At 47.5% G+C, this 23,347-nt stretch overlaps 6 protein-coding genes across 7 annotated transcripts; 3 read left to right on the forward strand and 3 right to left on the reverse strand.

Moving 5' to 3' along the window:
- Positions 1 to 7: 7 nt before the first annotated feature.
- SPPG_04345 lies at positions 8 to 2,452 on the reverse strand. Of its 2 annotated transcripts, none has more exons than XM_016752584.1 (6): positions 2,168 to 2,452; positions 1,779 to 2,068; positions 1,588 to 1,701; positions 1,486 to 1,512; positions 1,374 to 1,403; positions 8 to 1,303 (listed from the first exon to the last, which is right to left on the reverse strand). In XM_016752584.1, exons 2-6 carry the CDS (start codon positions 2,023 to 2,025, stop codon positions 201 to 203), a joined length of 1,521 nt encoding a protein of 506 aa, XP_016608035.1. In that variant the 5' UTR covers positions 2,026 to 2,068; positions 2,168 to 2,452; the 3' UTR covers positions 8 to 200. The 2 variants fall into 2 exon arrangements, with proteins under 2 accessions (XP_016608035.1, XP_016608036.1); XM_016752585.1 differs by having other exon boundaries at positions 1,779 to 2,096.
- An 826-nt stretch (positions 2,453 to 3,278) lies between these two features.
- On the forward strand, positions 3,279 to 10,815 carry SPPG_04346 (uncharacterized protein; the record flags this gene model as incomplete). The annotated part of the gene is made up of 27 exons (XM_016752586.1): positions 3,279 to 3,470; positions 3,550 to 4,438; positions 4,507 to 4,771; positions 4,831 to 4,950; positions 5,016 to 5,116; positions 5,182 to 5,266; positions 5,333 to 5,480; positions 5,544 to 5,666; positions 5,729 to 5,912; positions 5,973 to 6,183; positions 6,247 to 6,694; positions 6,764 to 6,878; positions 6,939 to 7,081; positions 7,142 to 7,353; positions 7,408 to 7,473; positions 7,532 to 7,645; positions 7,710 to 7,907; positions 7,974 to 8,156; positions 8,216 to 8,338; positions 8,398 to 8,446; positions 8,507 to 8,791; positions 8,855 to 9,007; positions 9,078 to 9,351; positions 9,411 to 9,654; positions 9,715 to 9,984; positions 10,047 to 10,170; positions 10,238 to 10,815. Coding segments are annotated over 27 exons (5,771 nt in total), but the record flags the coding sequence as incomplete, so codon positions are not given.
- SPPG_09185 (L-lactate dehydrogenase (cytochrome)) lies at positions 10,653 to 12,616 on the reverse strand. Its single transcript, XM_016757342.1, has 3 exons — positions 12,421 to 12,616; positions 11,738 to 12,329; positions 10,653 to 11,673 (listed from the first exon to the last, which is right to left on the reverse strand). Exons 1-3 carry the CDS (start codon positions 12,547 to 12,549, stop codon positions 10,910 to 10,912), a joined length of 1,485 nt encoding a protein of 494 aa, XP_016608038.1. The 5' UTR covers positions 12,550 to 12,616; the 3' UTR covers positions 10,653 to 10,909.
- A 275-nt stretch (positions 12,617 to 12,891) lies between these two features.
- On the reverse strand, positions 12,892 to 14,192 carry SPPG_09186 (uncharacterized protein). Its single transcript, XM_016757343.1, has 6 exons — positions 13,963 to 14,192; positions 13,785 to 13,887; positions 13,577 to 13,722; positions 13,398 to 13,509; positions 13,253 to 13,330; positions 12,892 to 13,185 (listed from the first exon to the last, which is right to left on the reverse strand). Exons 1-6 carry the CDS (start codon positions 14,093 to 14,095, stop codon positions 13,122 to 13,124), a joined length of 636 nt encoding a protein of 211 aa, XP_016608039.1. The 5' UTR covers positions 14,096 to 14,192; the 3' UTR covers positions 12,892 to 13,121.
- A 771-nt stretch (positions 14,193 to 14,963) lies between these two features.
- SPPG_04348 (uncharacterized protein) lies at positions 14,964 to 16,841 on the forward strand. Its single transcript, XM_016752587.1, has 5 exons — positions 14,964 to 15,394; positions 15,473 to 15,630; positions 15,711 to 16,141; positions 16,205 to 16,439; positions 16,503 to 16,841. Exons 2-5 carry the CDS (start codon positions 15,490 to 15,492, stop codon positions 16,635 to 16,637), a joined length of 942 nt encoding a protein of 313 aa, XP_016608040.1. The 5' UTR covers positions 14,964 to 15,394; positions 15,473 to 15,489; the 3' UTR covers positions 16,638 to 16,841.
- Positions 16,842 to 17,615: 774 nt separating this feature from the next.
- SPPG_04349 (uncharacterized protein) lies at positions 17,616 to 23,322 on the forward strand (the record flags this gene model as incomplete). The annotated part of the gene is made up of 18 exons (XM_016752588.1): positions 17,616 to 19,224; positions 19,298 to 19,809; positions 19,868 to 20,171; positions 20,243 to 20,296; positions 20,360 to 20,516; positions 20,570 to 21,204; positions 21,261 to 21,295; positions 21,352 to 21,428; positions 21,482 to 21,683; positions 21,744 to 21,818; positions 21,886 to 21,954; positions 22,019 to 22,153; positions 22,212 to 22,344; positions 22,410 to 22,622; positions 22,685 to 22,776; positions 22,846 to 22,977; positions 23,054 to 23,066; positions 23,138 to 23,322. The coding sequence occupies 18 exons, from the start codon at positions 17,616 to 17,618 to the stop codon at positions 23,320 to 23,322; spliced, it is 4,632 nt and encodes a 1,543-aa protein (XP_016608041.1).
- Between the last annotated feature and the right edge of the window lie 25 nt (positions 23,323 to 23,347).

The raw sequence follows: 23,347 nt of genomic DNA on the forward strand, positions 1-23,347 counted from the left end.
CGAATAGTTGCATGATCAAAAATTTTATTAAGAACCAAAAGCCCAACAGCCCAACTGGAGAAAGATCGTAGCCCTACATGCTATAGCCTTCCCTAAACAGTATCCCTCCGCCCCCCTCAACCTCTCATCAAAATAACACAACAATAAAATCTTCAAACTAGTCGATTCTGGTATATACAAAGAAGGAAAACCAAATTACTTCAAATAACATCAAGACGAACACGCTTAGCATCTGGCTCCAAAAGCCCTTCGCTGGGAACGCAAAATTCTGGAGGCGTTGGCGGAGAATACATGGGTGATGATGACAAGGTTCTTTCCACGCCATTGCTCTTGTGAGGTGGCAAAATCGAAACCACGGGCGGATAAAGACCATGGGTAGTCATGGACTTCGCAAAGCTGCCCCCATGCAGATATCCAGTCATTCGCTCCGCGGCGGCCGCAACCGGAAACGTCGTCACATTTAATGAACTCATTCGCGGATATCCTGCTCCTGCTCCTCCACCTCCAACGCCTCCTCCAAACACATTGCCGTCTTTACCGTCGTGGGGTGGTTCAGCCACAGCTGACGGTACACCGGGTGTTGTGCTGTTGCCGTTGGTGGCTGCCATCGATACATTCGATGCAACACCGGATACTGGCACCGTCGCCGATGGCGCCGCTGTTGTTCCCAACGACGCAGATTTCCGCTTTTTCGACCTCGCACTTGCTTCATCCTCCATTCGTCGGACTGTGTCGGAGATGGCAGCAAAGTCATCCAACGGATTGGGCTCTCGGACCTGCACAATAGTAGGGGGCTCATACGACAGCGCGCTATATCCAGGGAGACCATAGTGCGAAAATCGAACCGATGAATACTCAAAGTCGTTTAGTGGTGAGCCGGACAGCGAGTCGAGGCTTGATATGGCACCAAACGGATACATCGACCCATAAGCGCCGAGGGTCCCTGTGGCAGAGAAGCTCGTGCTTCCCAGGGTAGCTGCCAAATGATCGAATCTGATATTGCCAAATGGCGCAAATCCTTTCCGGTAAGCTTCCTGAACCAGGCACTGATGATCAAAGTGATGGTGGTCGTATTCATATCTTTCTGGATCCGGTGATGAATCTAGTGAATCTGCGTCAACTCCTCGAGCACGATTGGCAATGATCTCGAGTGATCGTGCCGCTAGGACTTCAGGGTCATCGATAGTTCCACTCTCATTCCCCGATGTCGCTTCGCGGGCATGGACCAGGACAGTGTTACAAATCCGCGATAGTATATCCAATTTCGACCATCCAGCCGCTGGCCCTAGTCCATCATCATGACCTTCAAGGCACGAGAGGGCACATAATCAGCACTCTGTTGACAATGGCGACAACACATGAACCTTACACACCATGATCAATGGATCCAGAACGTCCAGTTTCTGTTTGGCAAAGCAAGTTGAATGCAAAACATAACATTAGAATCCCGGGGGTCTGAGCACTGGATAGACTAATTCAACTTACGTTTATAAGGCCCTCTCTTTACACCAACTGATCATGAATGGATCAAGCGTTAGAGAATGCATAATCTCGGCCACTTTACCCCACATCTGAATATTAACGTACCTCGCTGTCGCTCCTTACGGGCGGAATCTGCACATGTCTTTTCCAGACCAAACTTAATACAGCGGGAACAGGGACGGCCATTATCACACTTTTTACATGCTTTCTGGCAATTGACTGACAAAGAACAGCACAAGCGTCAGCATCATATATCTTCCACCACTGTCGACATTCACTTGCTAAAATGCACTGACCACACGCCCGTTTTACTTGATTCCTCTTCCTCGGAAGATCTGTCTCGTTTTCCGGGTGTGCTGGAGTTGCACTGGTAGGAGATACGGCGGGGGTTGGAAGACTAGTAGACGTTGGAGCTAGTTTAGACTGATCCAATGATGCTTTTGAACGCTCCGGGGACGCGGACCGGCTCGAGGGTGCCGTTGGTAGCTGTGTTAAGAACGGAGTAGTAACGGGTGTAATAGGAGGAGAAGGATGTGTGTTCATGGTTCTTTCGAGATAAAAACTGGTCGATGGGGTGAGAGAGATACTGCAAAGGTCGCGGAATATATCAGAGGCTATTCAGCGAAAGGTATCCGGGTAAGCTCAGATGTGAGCAAGTCCCAGTGCATTCAATGGGTCCAGTCACCTTTGAATTGCAACTGAGGCGTTGGCCAAGCTAAATTCCACCTGGCCAGGAGTTGCCGACACAGACGTGTAAGCTTAGGCAACCGGGTGCAAGGTTCGACGAGCGCAACAAAGGTAGATGAGATGCCGGAAGTGGTGACGTTGACGACAGATCCAACCTAAAAGGGTGTATCTGAGCTCGAGTGAAAGAGTCTCAAAGTGTGCTCCCGACAAGTCAAAAGTAGAATTCGTCGAATTGGTACGAGCAGTGCAAGAGGCGATGAGCCGACTCTGTCTCAACACTGTGCGCTGGACGGTTGGGAGGTTCTGCTTCCTCCCTTTCCCACGCCCCCTTTTCCGATGTGGCTTGGCAACCGCGTAATCAATCCGCCAATCAAACTGACCCTCAGGATTTGCAATCAAAACTCCGCGAGGGCATCCTCACAACCCCGATTTTATCCTTGACTGGATGCGCCTTGGGTCTGTTTTGACTTACGCTTAATTCTCCAGTTTTACGGAACTGTTGCCTTGACCTTAAATTACTATCAAGAAAGCGTAAATGGCACTCCCCATGATTCCAACATTCCAACAGCATTCATAGGACGTGCAAATATTAGTCTGATCGTATAGGTGATCAAACTCTCGATTCCATCCTAACACTAGTTCACTGTCGAGTTTGAAAATTATCAAATATACGCATGTGGATGTTAGATGACGGTTCTGATGATTTCCGGCATTCTCTAACTTTCTTCTCTACATCGTTGTAACCACAAGAGTGCTTGCTCCAGGGCACTATACCACATTCTCCCTGGATCTCTCTGCAACTCCTATCGACGTATTCACCGTTCAAGCATGGCAGAGACATAGCAGCGCATCGGCTAACCAGGTTTTATGCTATGGCGTACCACCATAGTTGAAATGAATGCAACCGCAACAGGCCAGTTCAAACCGCTGCTATGTTTAAACGGTGGATACATCGATACGACTACAAGTCGTAGCCTGGCAAATCCTGTGTGTGTGGTTTATTCGTACAACGAGGACGAGCACGTGACGGGCGCGACTTACGTGATCATGACCATGGCAACAAATAGCACTCGAACAACATGGAGGACTGGTACCTGCTAGCTGCTTGACAATGCCAAAGCACAGCAAAAAGACCAGCCTTAGGGCTGTCCATTTCTTTGAGGTGAAAGATACATGGAAGCGATTATATGACGAGAATGTGTCCAGATATCCGGCCCCTGCTCACCAAGCTATACTTCGATGCCTTCACGACTTCTTATCGTCCTCGCAAGCTACTCAGCTAGTTGCTTTGCGAAGGCTTGGTATGTAGACGCTTGTTTGCTGACATAAGACTTTAGACATAAAAGACTTCTATTAATCCTCTGCATTGATGAAAAATAGTATCTACTGTTGGGAAAGCACGAGACGATCTAAGTTTGCTAGTCGAAACCTCTAGTCTTTTCAAGTCCTGTCTCCTGCCTATCGCGTTGGAGGTTCACTTTGCATCCACTGGACCCAGTGAAAATTCATTTCGAAGCGCGGCTTTTTCTCTGGTTGCGCGAATCCATGAGTTCTATGAGAATGCTCCTGAAGATTCCCTATGGGACAGAACCATTGTCCGAGATCGCCTGTCTAATGATTATCAAGGCTTCCTGCAGAATATTGCGGATGGCCCTTTGGATGATTCCGTTATATCGCATTTCGGTGCAGTGATAATGACGACTTTGGACAGATCGATCGGGAAAGATGTCGTTGGCCAGAGTTTTGGGGCGACGTTGTCACTGCTTGTCAGATGTCTCACAGTAATTGTCAACGAGGTGTCAGACTCGAGTGCTTCAACGAACGCAACGACCACGATCATTTATATCTCTAACAGGCTCTCAAGATGCACCGATCTGCTTAAGATTGCTGCCGCGTTACTCACGAGATATCCCGGCATTGTCCAGGTCATGATTGAAGATTCAGGCCCCAAAAGAGACGTTGTGCAAGACCTACTTAATGCCACCTTGCGTATATGCTTTTCCCACGGATTTCTGCAGGAGAACCAGTTCATGGCAGGTTTCCTGGCACCCGCCCTTTTGGACATCACACAAGAGCCATCTACCATTGTCGGGGCATTGTTTGGATATCGAAAGAATGCTCCAGGTGACATATTACAAGTGAACATACCTTCGATGTCAGAGCAGTGGGTTGGAGATGCGCATTGGGACTTTTCTGCCCTCTGTATTTACCGGGGGCTGTTGATCAATTTTGCCGGCGAAAAATGTTTAACGAAAGTTGCTTTTGCGGGGTAAGGAGCATTACTACTTTCAATCACATAACAAATTACCAAATTCTGTTACCTCCTTATTTCTTTAGCGAGCATCCGACGCTCATCGGTTTGCTGTACAAGCAAATTATTGACATTTGCGACCGTGCTACCGAATCTGGTATCCGTGTACTAGCGTTCCAGACCTTGGCAACATGGCTCTCGAATGTGGAACAGATCCTCAAATCACGCAAGACGCTTCCATTGACGCTGATTCAATCTACCGTGGAGCTTGTTCGTGCCCCGGTGATTGAAAAGCTTTTCGGTTATGTATTTGACCAATGGGAAGATCCCATTGACACTGTTCAACACAAGGTAATTCTGGACAGCTGACTATATCGCGAATTGTTCCTGTGGCTAACCGCTCCCGAAAGCTGAAAGATCTATTCGTTGGACTTTTGGACGTTTTACATGTTCAGTATGTAGACATTGACACCGACTTGCACGTGCAGATGATGATAAACGGTCTGCTCAAAGCAGATTGGCACCGTAAGGTAGTTCGTCTTTTCCCTGTTCATATTCTATTAGGGAGCTCAATAACAATGATTGATGTGAGTAGGTCAAATATGACTTGTTATCCTTGATGTTGTCAAAAGTCCGTCCACAAGCCCTTCTTCGTTTACGTGCCGATTTCCTCGAACACTGTTTTGCAGTCATGACGTAAGATGCAGTCGGCCATACTAAATGGACGACGTTGGTGTGCTGACCCTATTGAAACTTCGTAGCAATATCATGCTGGCGAGCCGCATATCAGCCTTCATCAACCGGTTCATCAAAGAGGCTTTGAGTGATATTGGAGTTGAAGACGAGGTCAGCCGCTCATGCAGGAAAAGCATTACTTGCTGAGATTGCTGAAACAGGGGCTTAACTCTATAGTCGTCCGCTCAAGCAAACGAGTTTTGGGTCAACCCAGTGTGTATAGCGCTAACGAGCGAAAGCCTTGTCATCAGAAAGATTTGCAGCGAGAATATGATTCATATCATTCTCAAAGAGAAACACTGCAGCTTTCAGTTGCTGATGAACGGTATATGTCAACCTTCCAAGCTGATTGTAGTTCGTAAATCTTACAGACCCAATCGTTTTTTAGCTCTTCAGCATGGCGTGTATTCGAAAGACGCAACAGGATCAGCATTCCGTCTTCATGGAACAATTGCTGTGGTCAAAGCTGCTCGCATGCTGGGTTTGTTGGAACTTAGCTCATTCCTGGCCGGTATGTACCAGAAGGCTTCTCCCATGCCGTGATTTATCTACTGACATTTTTCATGTACTCAGAGAACCGCGATATGGTGGAACAGGCTATCAGCCATCCAGATGCAAACCTTCGAGTCGATGTGCTAGCATTATTGTGCGAAACGCGGCAAGGAACCGCTGATTTCAGTGAGGAGGAATTGTTCGCGCTCAAGAAGTATCTTCTGATCAGCCTCGACAGTCAGTCACCGGAGTTCCGTCAAAGGGTGTATGTACAGCAAGCAGTTACTCTTGCAATGTCACATATTCATGGTTGTACGTTCGATAGTCAGGCCTACCTTGTCAAGCTCCTCCGTCGCATTCGACGGGCAATGTACAGCAATTGGAGGGACTACTTATCTCGCAAAATGTACATCGATGAACATGCCAAGGCTTCTAGCAAACCATCGAATCTGGACCAAATGACGGAAATAGCAAACGATCTGAATAGAAGACTGATAATGAAAAGAGATTTCCTTGCATGGCTTGGCGATTCTACGGTACGGATGAGCTTTGTTCTACAACGATAGGTCCCTTCTTGAGGTCTTTCCATACCGTTTTAGGTCGCATCGTTGTTCCCAGGCTGCTCGTTTCAGCGGACGACGTGCAATCTATATTTGATGACAACAATACTAGAGAGTGAAGACTCCACCATCGATGTGAACACAAAGGTTAATCTTGCGGAGGTCCCTGACTACCCGACCTTAGCCAACCGTGAAACGGTTCAAGTCCTCTTGGCCATTATTTTTAATGACACGTACGCACCCAACAGAGAGAAGGCTTTCGAGCTTTTGATGCAGTTTCCTGCTCCGTTAGCTGGAATAGTGAGTGTGCGGTCGATCCAGACGTTGTTGGCAAAAGGCATTGCCTGGATTAGCAGTATTCGGTCCCATGAGAGTGACACAGGCGCTACGGTTGTTCGTTTGGTTTTTGCCAAATACGTCAAAGGAATGCAGATGTATCTAGACGTGGACACGAAGTTGAAACTTGCACGAGGGGGATGTCCTATGGGTAAGACTGCATACCTGGTACTGCAAAAGGTTATTCTTGGCCTAACAAAGTTCTGTAACGGTTGTTTAGCATACTTCGTGAAGCAGCTGATGGAGCTCTTGGCCAGGAATATCGACATAGCTGCGAAAAATCTCTACCTGAGCGCGTCAGGCCACCCCATGCATGGGTTATTCCGCGCTTTACAGTGGGTTTGAGTTCCAACTTGTTCAGTGACTGAATACCGAAAGACTTTCTTAATCTCCAGAAATGTATTGTTGGAAATTGATTTCGGCGCTGCCGCTATACAGGCGAACATAGAGGAATGGCAAAGGCTCGTTCGAGATATCATGAATCTCATCAAGTCTGGTTGCGATGCCGTTCTCTCCGTATGTGCTGATGAATCTCCTGGTGCGTTCAAAGTGTTTGAGGGCGGAACTATAAAATATACGCGCTCATTGTATCATTTAGAGGGGAATCTCCCTGCATCGTTTGCGGACATGCAGCAAAACATGGAAGACTTGATTGTCGAAGCTGGTGCAGCCTCCAGCGGTCCCTATTCAGATAGAGGCAGTCAAGCGCAATTGATCCTCTATTCGTGTTTTCACACGATCAAGGAAACAACAGCAGTCATTCAGGCTTTAATTTGCCGGACGCCTCTACCCCTTTCTCAAAGCGACTCTGTGAGTTACGATGAAGAAGATATTCAAATTGCCGCCATACTGATTTGTCAATAGGAATCGCTCGTGACCTTCGAACAGATTGTTGAATCAGGAGATCAGTTGCGTACACTGTTAGCATCGGTTAGTTTTTTTTGTGGCTGTAGTTCCCACCTTATTATTTACGTAAGATTTGCATCAGATTCGTCATCGCGGTGCATTTTCAGCTGTGCATGTCTGCTTTGCAAGCGTGTGTGCAACACTGTTGTCATCTGGAAAAGAATTTCTTGTGGAGCTTCCCAAGGCCTGGTTGGATGTTGGTTTGATGAAGGTTCTGTTCTATGCGGTTGCGAGTGTAAGTACTCACGCGCATGTATTAGGGCTTCCTGGCACAAGTTGTATCTGTAGATGTTTCCATCACACGGAGAAGCGCTGGCCTTCCTCTAGGTGTATTGGCAATTGTCAGCGCACCGGTCCCTTCGCGGAAGCTCCTGTTGACATCGGCTCTCAATAAGCTTTTTGCTATTGGCATGCAAGATGTACCTGCTCATGCTAATGAGCGACTGGACCTGCCGCAGGTGTGTAATGCCTTGAGCGTGTGGCTCGATGTCAGGAATACCAAATGGAAGACTTCGAATTCATAGGTCCATGCGTACAATGTTATCAGAGCCATTTTGCAAGACGCCGAGGTGGCATCAGAAGTCAGAGATCACATTGGGGAGGCTTTCGCGTTGAGCATTAAAGGCTTCTCTTCTCGTAGTTTTCCTATCAGGAACTGCGCGGCGATGCTGTTTTCAACTTTGATCACAAAAGCTCTTGGGACTAAGGTACCCCGCCCCTATATCAACAAGGAAGGCAATTCGTAACTTAGTTTTGACATGCACAGAAATCACGGGACGAAATGAATATTGTAAATACGGTGACTGGACGGGAGTTCTTCGTTCGCTTTCCGAAATTGCATTCGCTGCTTCTGCAACAACTGACCGAGGCTGTTGAAAAACTAGAAGAGGTGCATGTTCATGTGTTCCCGAAATCGTTATATCATTTCTCAGACGTAGCACAATTTAGGGAGAGGTCCACCCAGCATTGTACCCTATTCTCACGATCTTGGCAAGATGTACGTGATGATTGCGTCTGACGGCTATGCACTTTTGATAATGTTGTTTCACATTGCCAGTGAAACCGTCCGTATTAGAAGGATCGGATACGCTGATGACACTCTCCGCTTTCGGAACTGTGGTTGCGCGATGTGCAATGGCAGCCATTTTTAAAGTTCGAGAGATGTCCGCCAGGGCGTACGCCCCCCTTATCCTCTCGTCAAATCTGATACCTTCAGTGGAAAGATTAATACAGCAGGGAAAGTCTGCCTCTCAGAACCATCTACACGGGGCCCTTTTGCAAATACAATATTTACTTCGTGTGCACCTAGCGAGTGATGTTGCTGGGAAGGATATACGGAGAGGTATAAGTTTTGTCGTGGGTAGGGTCCGGGATACACGGAAAGCTAACGGCCAAGTTCGATCAGATGCTACTATTCGGCTTCCTACTGTCTTCTTGGCTGCTTCTGATATCGCGCTAAATAATTCATGCCCGGTGACCAAGGCCCTTTATTTGTCGATAGTCACGGAATTCTTTATACAAGCCGCCTGGGTCCGGGATGAAGTGGACGAAGAAAATGGTGAGTTTTGTCCAATGAAAATCACTTTAATGAATCAAAGCTAACGAAGTCACGATCTACCTGCTTTTAGAGCTCGATGCATTAGCCACACAACACTTTGTAAATATTCGTCAAACTTTTCGAGATTATGCATTAGAAGCTTTGCGACGGGATGGGGAGGCGGCTTTTATGGGCTACTCAGTCCGCCGAGCGCAAGCTCTGTTGGTGCTCCGATGCCTTGCTGTCTGCCCACCTAATGCTGATCAAGGCACCCGTATAATTCTGGATCTTTTGGATGATCGAGAGTATGAGGTTCAGCTCGCGACTATTGGTTTCATCAAAGACCATATACATACCAACACTTGGTGAGATGAGACATATCTGGCAGTTTGTTTACCTTTCCTGACATTCTTATATCTCTCAGCGTCAATATTACCTCAGCACAAATAAAACAGAAGCTTAGGTCGTTGGTGTTGTCCGCTTCTGTGTACTACCAGGTTGTTCAAGAAGCTGCTAAGCTTCTGGTTCAGATGGAGCTGTCGGATCCGTCAGATGGTCCTATCGAGTTGGAGAATTTTGCGAACTCTATTCTGCAGGTCCTGTCGAGCAGCCCAAAACCACACCTAGCTGAATCCATACTTCCTCTTCTTGGAATGGAAGTTCATAAAGTGAGCTGAGGACGAGAGCAGTGTACGATGTGTAGAGGCTGATCAGATATTGGCGAATAGGTTCATGTGGCGCCGGAGGCCCTGCAAGACCCTCAGACGCTATCGACTTCTTACGTGAAGATAATACAGTTTTGGTGCAGAGATGAACAACCATTAGCTGTGCGGGCATCCGTGGTCACAAGTTTGCAAAACGTGATACCAGTGATCGATAGACTGGAGGAGTCCAATGTCGTTGATATTTTATTCCTGCTGGATCAATTACTACAAGATGATGACCCTGACATTCGAGAGTGCACTGCCCGGATCGTATCTTCTATGCTGAAATTCAAGGTATAGTACACATACAATTTGTCAACTTACGACAGTGCTTCGGTGCTAACCTCAATTTCCAGCAACCAGTGACAGCTTCGCGATGTCGCACTTTGTTGGGGTTCCATATCGCCACTCACCCGTGGGCTGGTGGATTTGAACTAGTTGTGGAAAGGTTTCAAAAAGTGCTCTTAAATCATGACATTAGTATGTTGATTTTCAGGTCCACATCCATCCTCGACTCCATTGTCTAAGATGTATTCTTTACCACTAGAAACCATATTAGCAGGCGAGTCCCAATCGACCGACGTGCTTTTCGCCCAGGAGGAGCACAACTCACGCCGCGAGGAGTTTGTTGACATGGTCCTTGCGTCCGCCTGCCTCAAGCGCTTATTCGCGAATCAAACCATATCAGCCTCCTGCGGAAAACTGATGATCAAGTTCACGTGCAACTGGGTCCGGACAGCGATGATGGACATTAAACGGGCAGCAGCAGCGTCATTTGATGCAACAGAATTTTTCAGCCGACCTCGGGTCTTTGGGTGTGTTGCGAGTGTGATAAATGCTGCGTTCTTCCTGTCCCATGTGGGAAGCATGGACGGTGAAATTGTGATTGGGCAGATTCGTGAAATGGAATATTTGCATCCCAATTTGAAAGCAATGGCTGCTGGAGGGCAGAAAGGGAAGTTGATAAAGTCTATTTGTCTCGGTGAGGCAAATATGTAGGGTCAAGGCAATTAGATAGACACCAGTAGTCAGATTCAATCATAGATTCTCTAAAATATTATTGTAAGATAGGCAAAGGCTATCCCTCTAAGTCAAGTCTGTGATAATCAACTCGTCATGATCAAACTAAGGTGCAATGGTTCTGCTTGTATTTGGAATCATAAATCATGCAATGTGCTTACTTCAGCGATCGGCAGGCCACAGGTGAGATTGATACAATCTATAATTTCGACCCGATAATCGTGCTCTGTCGCTCGTAGACCTGTCTATATAGTGAATCTGCCGGGGCTTGTCCTACATGACTAGATAAATTCTTGACCACAGCCATATCCTTGCTAATATCTTTAATCGAAGGAGTCCCCATTAGTCTCATTACCATTTCCAACTCGTCCCGCAGCAAGTCAATCAACCGTTCCACGCCCGGCTGACCGTATGTAGACATGGCATACAGGAAAGGCCGACCCAATCCGACACCTTTGGCACCTAACGCCAACGCCTTGAATATATCCGTTCCCCTGCGGAATCCCCCATCTACATACACTTCAAGGCGATCTGTTAGCCCAGCCTCTTTCAGATACGTCATTACTTCCTCCAATATTTCGATTCCCGACCGTGCTGTATCCAATTGCCGTCCACCGTGGTTCGAAACAACAATCCCTGCAACACCTGCTTTTGCTGCTAATACTGCATCCTCGCCTCTTTGGATACCTTTAAGCACGATAGGCATTTTGGTGATGCTCTTAAACCACTCGATATCATCCCAGCACAAACCGGGATCTATGAAAGAGGATATTGCCCGCGCAGCACCCTCATTTCGATTTATGGACTCCTTGCCGTCCCTTTGAACGTCTGGCGCGTCATCGACAAATTTTGTCCGCATGTCTTTTTCGCGCCGACCGAGTTGAGGTGCATCCACAGTTATGAAAAGACCTTTCACACCCTTGGATTCTGCGTGACGGACTAGACGCTCAGTTATTTTTCGATCTAGTAACAGTGTATGAGTAAGCCATCGTTTATCCTTCTTCATACCGTAATTAGGGCCGCTCACCACTATTAACGTAAAGCTGAAACCACTGGGTTTGCCCAGTCGCCCTCGCAGCCACCATCTCATCCAAGGAACAGCTCGCTAGAGTCGGCATCATCTGCACAATTTGCCTCGTCCCCGCAGCTCGTGTCAAGACCACCTCGCCCTCACGATGACCAAGCTTTCCCAAGGCCGTGGCAGATATATACAAAGGCAACGACGAACGCGTCCCCAACATCGTGGTGGAAGTATCTACTGTACGGACGTTGACCAATACTCGAGGCCGCAACCATATTCTGTGAAACGCTGCATGATTTTCTTGCAGTGTCAATTCATCATCAGCCCCTGACGAGTAATATGCCCATCCCTCTGGTTTCATTGTTCGGCGAGCCACTGATTCAAAATCGAACGCATTCAGTATTGCCGACAAGCTTGGTTTCTTCGTCATATTCAGCGCTTTTGCGTCAGGGCTTTCTTCAACGGACTTCTCAGGAACGGTCGTAGGATCCACATCACCTAAGTAGAGTTCCTTGGGAAGAAAGCGATCAATGATATCCTTTGGATGGATTGGTTCAAACGCTTCTGTAGCATCCTTTCCTGCTTGTTTAAGGATGGGCTGTCCAATTGAAAATATTAGAGTACATAATGGTTAAGAAGGTGATAAGACAAAGCAAAATGCAAATCAGGCGGCCCTGCAGCTTACTCACACCAACGCCTCCTGGATGTTCATTCAGAAAAGGGCCCAAATTATATACTTTTCCGTGTATAATGCACCAGCAGTCTTCTTTCGTGTTATGTTTAGCAACGTCTGCAAAGGATATGAGTCGATGGGGCATCTTTTTACTCCACACTACGAAACAGCATTCAGTTGCGATGATGGCAAGCTCTGTACAGGGTGTTGGGGTGACAAGGGCTGACGCAAGCGCGCGATGTCACAGTCGAACGTCCAGCAGCACGTGATCCCCATTAATCAGACACCACAATTATTCAGATTCACATGAAGATAAACAAAGACCGCCCTTGCGTAGGAATGTCTGTGATGTTCCCCTAATTATTAACCAGTCTAATTCTGGTTTACTAGGATTTGAACATCCTCCAAGCGAAAACCTTTGGAATCATGCTGGTGGGCGCTAGTTACCACAGTTAGACGACTGGACGATGTATTGCATGTAAAACTATGCGCTTTATCCGAGTTGGTTCTCACCATGTCCAAGTGGTTCAACCCGTACTGGTATATTGTGTGCGACATTGATTATTGCTATTGTTCTATCACTACTGTGAATGCTATCCCTAATAAGCCGGGGGGCGACATGCCAGGTCACCTTGCTACCTAATAATATACTTGCATGAAACTATCTATACACCACGCACGACGAGTGCTGGCGCAGATCGTCCAATAGTCGTTGGACTATTGCTTTTTCTTGCCGGCCTTTTCCCTGTCTCTTCTTTGGTAGATCGATGCAGTGAACGGTCTATGTATCAAAATTGAATATGAGTTTACTGGGACTTCCGATGCGCACCGCAGAAACAAACACGTACCCTTCAAAGCATTCGACGGCAACAATGTACACAATATAGACAACTCCGGTAAGCACAAGACCTGCCGGGCTACCCCGCCTTTATGATTTTCCAACAGGTTGAGTTGAGTGCGTTGCAACTAGCTGCAGTGCTCAATCTATCTTACCACAAAGCACCCCCCAAGAAGCACAGAGTCGATCCAAAGTACATGGGATTTTCTAGGACATTAAACGGGAATCCAGTAACACGCTGGTCCATAAGAATACCAAAGTAATCCCCTGATGATTTTCATATGGATAAATTTGCTTTCCTGGCAGCCTACACAATGCAGGATATGATACTCACCCAAGTACGTCCCCGTGATTCCTAGTTTATACATGCTGGACAACACAAGAACATTTCCAATAACGATGCTAATCGCTGCGTACACCTTCACGTAAAAATGCTCAAGGATGTGACTCTTTGGTTGGTGATCCATAGCAACGGTGAAGCTGTTAAAAGAATGATAAGCGGGGACACACATCATGCAATCATGAGAAATAGTCAGGCTTACAGGTAGTCCCGCAGCAATCCGAGCGTAAAAATAGTGAATGCGAGGAGATAGCAACCCCTCAATGGGGAGCCCACCATCCTTGTAATAGTATGTCTTCGATACTCTGCAGTGTCAAAGAGAGTTAGCCGGGTCCGGAGAAAATGAGGACAGAAGGTGCTCGCCTCCACCTCATCCCTACCATTTCGAGCGACAATATTCCACATTGTTGGGTTAAACACGATGGAACCAGCACATATCCACAACGACGGGTGGGACCAATTTATTTCCGCAAGTGCTTGCAAAGCATTATCTACTGGGTGTCCAACGGCCATAGTGGATAGGAGAACGAGCTGTGATAGTGTCGTAAACAAATGCTGATCTGCCTGTGCGAATGCCAATTGATCTCGGGCCGTCGAACTGAAGATCTGCAGCGTGGGGAAATGGGGTCTGCTTACGTGTTATGATCACTCTTGGCCGCCAAGCCACATTTCCAGCTGCTCAGACGAACGCTTTACATTCTGCTTTCAAGCAGTATCTTTACTGTTAGATGTTAGTTGAGGAGATATTGACAGTGGTGTTGCTTTGAGCCATTAATGCATTAACTTATTGTGAATGATATGTCCCATTTTGTTTGTTAAGCAATTCATTATATTTGAAGTGAAAATTGCAGCGTTCATCTAACCAACTCACAAGTTGACGAACTTTCTGCATAGCGTTCCAATCTGCTCTTTATCCTTGCCATCATTTTCAGCGTCAGATAATACATTGGTTATTTGCCACTTCGCCAAGCCAACAGTTATTGACCTCGACATCATACCATGGTATGTCAGACCCAGAACTTGATTAGTAATCTAATCCTCACACACTTATAAACGAATGATATAAGCTGACGTTGCAAACCAGTCGCTTGCTACATACTCGCCTGCTCCCCGTTCTTTACCCTTGTGGCCTTTATATGTTATATTACAACCAATTTCAATCCACATTCCGCTTCTTTTGCACTATGCCATTTCTGCTTACTTTCAGAACGCGGCCCACAGTAGGACAGATGGCACATGCAAGTTTCGTGGCAGCCGGATGAACGGCAGTAACGTGCTGTTGCCTCAATGGATGTTTCGGCGTGGGCCAGAAGTGAGCGATATCAAACCATGTAATAAACCATGTTAAGTTATGCGCCATGCAGTGTGCGATCGATATGTGCTGTTGATCGATCGTTCACCTTGAACGCATGTCGTATCTGGCACAAGTCCCAACCAATACCAAGGCTTATTCTTGCCAAGACGTTGCGGATGAACCTCAATTGCATTGAGAAGCTTTATTTCCAATTCTTCCCAGACTTCCCCACAGTGACAGTTTCATGTGGTAAGACCAGCTGACATAATCAAGTGATCATCCCCCCCTTTGGCTGGTGCATCCCCCTTCCTGGCAGGGCTTGAGAGCAAGTTTCGCAAAGCCTTTTCGTCTTACTCACACCTGTAGCAGGTCTTTTAAGCTGGCAATTTTCCTTTGAGCCTCATCGGCATAACGAACGGGTCAGCGTGCACTTATTTGTCCATAATTCGCCTGCTCGGATATTAGTTCCATCTACAAAGTGTTACATTTGTGACTATTTTAAAGGACTGCGCTTTGAGGTACAGTGTTTCCCAAAAGTCTGATCATCCTTTCAACGTATGCTGGACAACTTTTGACACTCCTATTTGCGATGACAGACCAAAATAAAGAAAACATGGACACATCCCGTAAAACTTCCTGGCAGATCGCCCAGCCATTTGTCACTGGCGGACTTGGAGGCATGATTGCTACGGCTGTTATCCAGCCTGTTGATATGGTCAAAGTTCGCATGCAACTGGCGGGGGAAGGCACAAAGGTAAGTTTGGTTTACGGACGTGTCCATCGGGCGTAGGTTTGCCATATTGATTTGGTGCTTACCATTGACCGCTGGGATAGAATATTCATCCAAACCCATTCCGTTTGGCGGCCGATATCATTCGGAACGAAAAGTTTACCTCCCTCTACCGTGGGCTCTCGGCCGGCTTGCTCCGTCAAGCCACATACACGACTGCTCGAATGGGTCTTTTCAACACCTTCCTTTCCTCAGCAAAGGAATACAATGGAAATGATAAGGTCACTTTCTCACAACGTGCTCTAGCTGGACTTGCTGCTGGCGGCTTGGGTGCTATTGTTGGAACCCCTCCAGACTTGGCGTTGGTCAGGATGCAAGCGGATGGAATGCTTCCCGCTGCTAAACGTGCGAATTACACAGGGGTTAGCAATGCCCTGACACGCATCGTTCGAGAAGAAGGCTTTTTTTCTTTGTGGAATGGAGCTGGACCAACAGTCGCCAGAGCTATGGCACTTAATCTTGGCATGCTTACAACGTAAGCAGTTCGATTTGATGACATTTTGCTTGAGCCCGTCTCATAGCTGAATTCGCTCCTCAGCTACTCACATACGAAATCTGAGCTGGATCGCATCTTGGGTCCCGGTGCCCTCTCCAAGTTTGGCTCCTCTGCTGTAGCTGGATTCTTTGCTTCTTTCATGTCGCTTCCCTTTGATTTCATCAAGACAAGATTACAAAAGCAACGTCCCGATGTCCAGGGGAATATGCCTTACAAGGGTACCATTGATTGCGCGCTCAAAGTAATCAGGAACGAAGGTCCTTTGGCGTTCTATAGGGTGAGTATCTTTGCACCTAATCTTTTTGATCTTGTCACTATTAACGCTTGCGCGCTGTTAAAGAGTTTCCCTGTGTACTATATCCGTATTGCACCACACGCAATGCTCACGCTTTTGATCGCTGATGGTCTGAATTCAGCAGTTGCTACCCTCGCCGCAGGAAGCACACGGCTGCGTAAAGAAGAGCAGCGAGTGTAAACTTCCTTCGTAACATCATTTACCTGTTTCATCCAGGGCCTGACAGCAGAAAGTCTCAGCGGCCAGGGTTATGTAGATTTGTAGATTGCGATGACTTTCCAAAGTGTGGGCAAAATTACCAGAATAGTTTCAGTTGTTTTTCCTTTTTGTCCTTGCTATGTTTGCAACATTAATTCTTGGAATTTAAAGAAGTTTACTCGTACATCTGGGCGGCACAACTTACTGGATAGTGTATTAGGTGACAGAAAATGGCACTAGCTACTACACCAGGGAATAAACCGGCGACAACCGGTTCGGAAAAGCAACTAGCTAGCCCTTACAACCAACCAACTACTACTGGGCCCAATTACACATGCAATACATTACGGTTGTTCTAACCGGGTAACTAAGCCCACCACACGAGAGAAATCCTACTAAGCCCTTGATTCCGAAATTCTTTAGTTGGAGGATGTTCAGATACTAATTAAACCAGAATTAGACTGGGAATACGGGCGTGGGAAAATCAGCAAGAAATACCTGCAATCGTTGCAGCATAGTAGTAATAGTGTTTGCAAGGGGTTATGTTGTTGTTGTAGTCGGGAGGGCGAGGTCCTCGACACCAGAGTGGCATTCTCATGATGGACTGAGATGTGTTGGGCAGATGCTTGCGAGTCGAGGATGGGTAAAGAGGAAGGAGGGAAGAGACAGCAAAGGCCCCCCTTTTATAGACCTTCTGCATGCGCCTCACCGCAGTTTAAAAAAAAAAAACATTACAATACATGCCACACCGTGTTGAGCGATAGAGGGGGTGCTGATTATGCGATATGACTAACCGGAGTAATCCGGATAATAATGAGTTCTAGTGCCATTTTCAATCACCTCCACACTATTGAAGTTGGCGAGTCATGACGGTAAATTGCACGCTGTTGCCATGCCAACAAGCTTATGTTGAGTATGCAATGTGCAATCTTGGCCAACGTCGTTAAGAAATTGGAATAAATGGCCGGAGGGAGCGCGGCTCGAGCGAACAGGCAGAAGAAAGGGAAGAGAAATGCTAATGGAAAGAGAGGCAATAAGGATCGTAAGACTGGAGACCGGAGAGGTGGCAAAGATGTCGAGCGTCGGGGAGGTGGTTTTCGAGGTGTCGAGCTGGTTTGGAATCCCGTCACTGGGGAGGTAGTAGAAATAGGGAAGAAGCAAAGTGCAATCTTGAAAGAAAAAGAGAAACGTCAAATGGCTCGAAAATGGCAGCAAGCAACGAAGTCCAAAAAGGAGGAGTTGCCACGACTCCATTTGACCCGCCCCGTATTTAAAAGGTTGGCCACTATCCTATCAAATTATCATGAGGCACAGAAAGTCCTAAGACAAGTGGAGGAAGGCGATGACGATGATTACGAGGAAGATGATGAGCAGGATATCGACCCTGGAATGGAAGAGTTGATAAGGGATATCAATGGTCCGCGTTTCTACCACGACGAGAACAAGTACAACGGAGAGTCGGACGAGGAGGATTTTCAAAGCGATGGGAGTAGTGAACAATCTTCTTTAGAGGATGGGGAAGATGCTGAGACAAATGATAGTGAAGACGACGTCGATGAAGGATTTGATTACAGTGATGATGAAAGCTCCACAGGCGAAACCACCACTGAAGACGTAGGTAGTGGGTTCGAAGGCACAGCGACGCAGCATCGTATGATAATCAATGCCCCCACCAAATTGACAAGGCCTCCACCGTCAGTTGGCGGGCGAGAACACGACTCCATGGAACTGCCTTTTTCCGATACATCTGTGCACGCCGACAGCATTAGTCGAGCATGGCTGGAGTCACTTGGATTTACAACTCGACACGCAGTCGTTGCGCTACAACGCTGTAACAATGATCAACTCGCTGCTTTGTCATACCTATATTCGCAGGTTGTCGATTCGGAGTTCGTGCTATCCAGTGACTGCGTGGCCACTGACCCCGAGTTCGCGGATGAAGCAAACGCCCTGCGGGAGCAGGAATGCAAAGAATTAGAAAGCGTGTATGGGAAAAGCTTCACTCGTTATACCAGACGAGATGGTACCCTCGTGTGGCAGATTACCGGAATAGAGGTAGAGGTTCCAGGGCTCACCCAATCGGCGCTCCATCTTGCGCTGCAGTTGCATCATCCCAAAAATACAATGTATCCCTTTCAAGCCCCGGTTGTTGTGCTAGACTGTAGCAATAAACCGGAGGGAATCCAAGCAGGACTCCTGTCGCTTGCGATTTCGCTGCAAATGAGAGCCAGGGACCATCTGGGTGAAACAGTGATGGATATGTTGGCATCCGCCCTTCAGACGAACGAGGCACAGGAGTCACTGATAGCGCCATCTGTACGCATACGCAATATCGTAGCACCAGGCTGGGATGCTACTGGAAGAAGTGAGCAAAAACGTGTTCTCGTGATTAAGGGGCACAGAGAAAAGGAGAAGGAGAAAATTACTCAGGGTCCCAAGATTCGGTTGCATAAAGGTCCTAGAGGCGGTGTGCCGACTATGGACATGATTAGACGTGCCCAAGAAGTGGCAATATGTTTGAAGGAGGATCAAGGAACTGCGAATCTTGTTACCGGCATTGTTGGCAAAGGTACGGGATTGTACCGCTAGACCCTTTTTAGGGTTCGTTGGTCTAACGTTTAGAGATGTGTTTCTTTCAAAAGTGTTGACGCGCGGTGATCATCCCCGGGGGATAAAGGTTCAGCTCACAGATGGTCGAGTGGGTCGTGTACAGGCACTAGTCGAAAGGTGCATAACTGTCGAACCGAGACCGCAAAATTCGAAAGATGCGCCCATCCTTTCTACTCGTTCTGCTGCTCGAGACATGACAACTCCAAACCGTAGCGGACCGCCGAAGGCACCAGATCAGTCAGAGCTAATAGCTCCTCTGCAGCAAATGCGGATCAATCCCTCAGTTGTTCAGAAACCAATGGATTCAAGCTCTATGCCGAAAGGGCGGGTGATACCAGGAAAGCTTCGCAAGCCGCCACTTTCTGCCGCAGAGATTTCGTTGGAGAATGAAAAGCTTCACAAAGAGTTCATTGCGCAACAGCAGAGGCCCCAGTATAAAAAAATGCGAAGCGAACGTGAGACTCTGCCTGTGTGGAAATGGCAGCAAGATATTGTCAACGCGGTGGAAGAGAATCCGGTGGTCGTTGTAGAGGGAGAAACCGGCGTAGGTGCCCATTCCTCATTTGTCCCGCTACTTAAACTTAGGGTGTACCTTCCCTCAGTGCGGTAAAACCACGCAAGTACCGCAATTTCTGTTGGACGCTTTGATCTGCCAAAAACGGGGGGCTCAATGTAAAATCCTGGTCACCCAACCGCGGCGCATCAGTGCTATTGGTGTGGCGGAGCGTGTTGCTGCGGAGCGTGATGAAAGCTTGGGGAAGACGGTCGGATACCAAATTCGGTTAGAGAACCGGATGAGTGATGCAACCAGGATTCTCTTTGCGACAACTGGGATTTTACTCCGTCGTTTGGAAGGGGCCGGTGCCCGATCAGTATCGGGGTTCGGAGCCGAAACGTTGACCGATGGTGAGGGTTCGATGTAGCCAACAAAAGATTGTTTGCGATAAATACCTCACACATTTTTTTGCATAAATGAGATCATGAAGGTGGTATCGATGATTTAACACACATCATTGTCGACGAAGTTCATGGTAAGTTGGCAGCTAGATCTCCCAAGATCGCAATAAGTGGACTTATAATGTCTTCACGTTCAGAACGATCGATTGAATCTGACTTTCTACTGATGGTCCTCCGCGATCTCCTGCTTACCCAGCCACGCTTAAAACTGGTCCTTATGTCGGCCACTCTCAACGCTGAGCTCTTCCAAGCATATTTCGGTCAAGCTCCTCGTATTCATGTACCCGGCAGGACGTAAGCTAGGGGTTTCCGTGATAGTGTTAAACTGAGTGCTAATCCTCTTTAAGATTCCATGTTCAAGTTCTGTATCTTGAGGATGCGCTCGCGAAAACTGGATATCAGCCAGAAGGTAGCGACTACCGCCGCGGGCATATGAGAGTACGGCCCACAACTACAGGAAATGACGATGAAAAGCCCGATGAGGAGCTCCAATTTTCTGCATTGAAAAAGAGATATCCTCATATTTCCGACAAGACCCTCGAAGCTTTGAAATTGGTGAACGTGGAGAGGATTCAATACCCCTTAATCGCCCTCCTTGTAGAGTGGATGTCTGAAATGCTATTACCTGGCTCCTCGAAGCGGCAGCCCCCGGGCGCAAACACAAGCTTTTCAGGGCGGGGTGTATCAAGAGGTAAAAGAGGACACGGAACCCTCCGAGGCGGGCGACGGTCAGAAAACACGCTCGATCGCCCCCTGTTCAATGAGAATGTACTTGCGCCCAACCGTGGCATTCTGATTTTCTTGCCTGGCTATGCCGAAATCGCCACTCTCCACGAACTTCTGCGGCATAATCCTCAGATTCGCGCCGCGACATCGAATGGTAAATACCTCATACCCCTGCATGGGGACCTACCGTCTGCCCAACAATTGAATGTCTTCAAGCGGCCCGAAGATGGATATGTCAAAGTTATAATTGCCACAAGTAAGCTAATGTGGCAGCTGCGCCAAGTTACAGCTGGGCTAATAAGAAACGTACAGATGTCGCCGAAACAAGCATAACAGTAGACGATGTGGCAAGTCCTAAGGAGAGATCTGTGTGACCTCACATTGTGCTCATTGACCACTGTAGGTCTACGTGATCGATTCCGGAAAAATGAAAGAGACCCGCTTCGATCCCACGAAAGGAATGGCCAGTCTTGAAGAATGGTAGGGAACCGGTATTCGGACGCGGGCATACCAACTCTAACATTATTCTGTAGTTGGGTATCTCGGGCAAATGCTTTGCAACGTCGTGGACGAGCGGGGCGTGTAACAGAAGGCACTTGCGTCCACCTGTTTACTTCACATATGTTTGAGAATACGCTCGCTGCCCAGCAAGTGCCGGAAATGCGGAGAACCCCTCTCGAGCAGCTATGCTTGAGAATTAAAGTGCTGCCATTCCTTCAAGGAAGAATTGCGCAGGTAGTGGCTTAAACCGTTGTCGCCGTTGCATTGTCTGCTATCCATTCAATGGACCTATAGATCCTCGCCAAAGTCATTGAGCCTCCGTCTCACGAGGCCGTGCAAAATGCAGTGCTCACCCTACGAACATTACAAGTAAGATTTTACTCACTCGTCGCTGCGACCACATCTGGCACTTATCATCAATCCGGGTGCGTCTCAGGCGCTAACGAGAGAAGAAACATTAACGCCGCTCGGATTTCACCTCGGACGATTACCTGTAGATGTGCGGGTAAGGTCCACTCCCGAGATGGCAGTCGTATCTTTTCAACATTAATAGTTGTGTATCGCGATAGATCGGCAAGCTACTTATACTTGGTAGCATTTTCCATTGTGTGGATCCGGTACTGACTATTGCGGCAGCCATGAGCATGAAGAGTCCATTTGTTGCGCCTTTTGAAAAGCGAGAAATGGCTGATAGGAAAAAAGCGGTAAGTTATTCTTCTACATACAGTTGCTGTCGTTACTAAACGAGTCAAGAAAATCTAGGAGTTCGCGAGCGGGATGTCAGATCAACTCACCATTCTAAATGCATATCGGCAATGGCAAAAAGTCCGCTCGTTGGGGCAAGAAGCTGAAAGGACATTCTTAAGGTCTAATTTCTTGTCGTGGAAAGTTCTTGGTAACCACATTCTCCATTCCGGCATTTGACGACAACCCCACCTTATCTCGGTGTCACACCTGTAGGGATGATTGCGAGTGTCAAACGGCAGCTGGCCGAACTGCTTTCAGATATCGGCTTCCTTGATTCTTCACTGCCATTGCAAGTTCGAGCTATGGAACGCGCAGGCGGTAACATCTCAGATGGTGTCGTTGAAAGTATCCGGCCAGAAGCGAACGCACGAGGTGACGATCTAAGACTTGTAAAGGCGGTTCTGATTGCCGCGCTCTATCCCAATGGTACTCTGCGTATGCTGCGCGTGTATTGTTACTTTCAATAACACCCCCTGGTTTCCTCAAAGTAATTCAAACGGCAAACAGTTCCAAGCCTGCGGGTGAACCTCAATTGAAAGTTCGCGGCGGAGAAGAAGTGTTTATACATCCCTCCTCAGTCGTATGTGGACCAGCATGCAGCACACATTGGCGGCTATTCTAATATTCGCGTTATGAAAAACTGGTATAGAATTATCGGAAGATGTTTCCCACACGGTTTCTCGTGTACCATGAGAAAGTGAAGACAAGCAAGGTCTACATTCGCGACTCGAGCGTAGTTACACCATATGCTCTCGCATTCTTCGGCGGCAATCTGACATGGGTGAGTAGGGTAGAGAACATGCCTTGTGACAGCTCAGTGAAACTGATACCTATTTACGACGCTGCCTGCGTCTCAGGATAAACGGCAAAGTAAGTGAATTTTGCAAGATGTCTTTCTGATTCATTACGAAACTAACACGTTGGTAATTATTCGTTCGTAGAGCGGCTAAATATGGGTGACGGTTGGATTGCATTCCGTGCGGATCCTCCTACTGCGGGGGTCATCGAAGGATGTCGCGCAGCTATGGACGAGCTCTTGGCGAGGAAGATACAGGATCCAACTCTTGATATATCTGGAGAAGAGCTCATCGACGCAATTGTCGACATCATCAATATGCAGAATTGATCCACAGCGGGCGGCTGATCTATTC

This window comes from Spizellomyces punctatus (genome assembly GCF_000182565.1).
Source record: "Spizellomyces punctatus DAOM BR117 chromosome Unknown supercont1.7, whole genome shotgun sequence".
Lineage (NCBI taxonomy): Eukaryota > Fungi > Chytridiomycota > Chytridiomycetes > Spizellomycetales > Spizellomycetaceae > Spizellomyces > Spizellomyces punctatus.

Excerpts from the sequence above, each read along its gene's own strand:
- SPPG_04345 (XM_016752584.1), bottom strand. The coding sequence starts at position 2,025 with ATGAACACACATCCTTCTCCTCCTATTACACCCGTTACTACTCCGTTC. Across the intron at positions 1,702-1,778 it reads TCAAGTAAAACGGGCGTGTG|TCAATTGCCAGAAAGCATGT; the intron begins GTCAGTGCATTT and ends GTTCTTTGTCAG. Across the intron at positions 1,304-1,373 it reads TTCTGGATCCATTGATCATG|GTCATGATGATGGACTAGGG; the intron begins GTGTGTAAGGTT and ends CGTGCCTTGAAG.
- SPPG_04348 (XM_016752587.1), top strand. The coding sequence starts at position 15,490 with ATGGACACATCCCGTAAAACTTCCTGGCAGATCGCCCAGCCATTTGTC. Across the intron at positions 15,631-15,710 it reads TGGCGGGGGAAGGCACAAAG|AATATTCATCCAAACCCATT; the intron begins GTAAGTTTGGTT and ends CCGCTGGGATAG. Across the intron at positions 16,142-16,204 it reads AATCTTGGCATGCTTACAAC|CTACTCACATACGAAATCTG; the intron begins GTAAGCAGTTCG and ends TTCGCTCCTCAG.
- SPPG_09185 (XM_016757342.1), bottom strand. The coding sequence starts at position 12,549 with ATGCCCCATCGACTCATATCCTTTGCAGACGTTGCTAAACATAACACG. Across the intron at positions 12,330-12,420 it reads AACATCCAGGAGGCGTTGGT|CCCATCCTTAAACAAGCAGG; the intron begins GTGAGTAAGCTG and ends TCAATTGGACAG. Across the intron at positions 11,674-11,737 it reads TCAGCTTTACGTTAATAGTG|ATCGAAAAATAACTGAGCGT; the intron begins GTGAGCGGCCCT and ends CACTGTTACTAG.
- SPPG_09186 (XM_016757343.1), bottom strand. The coding sequence starts at position 14,095 with ATGGCCGTTGGACACCCAGTAGATAATGCTTTGCAAGCACTTGCGGAA. Across the intron at positions 13,888-13,962 it reads GAATATTGTCGCTCGAAATG|AGTATCGAAGACATACTATT; the intron begins GTAGGGATGAGG and ends TTGACACTGCAG. Across the intron at positions 13,331-13,397 it reads TTCTTGGGGGGTGCTTTGTG|GCGGGGTAGCCCGGCAGGTC; the intron begins GTAAGATAGATT and ends AAAATCATAAAG.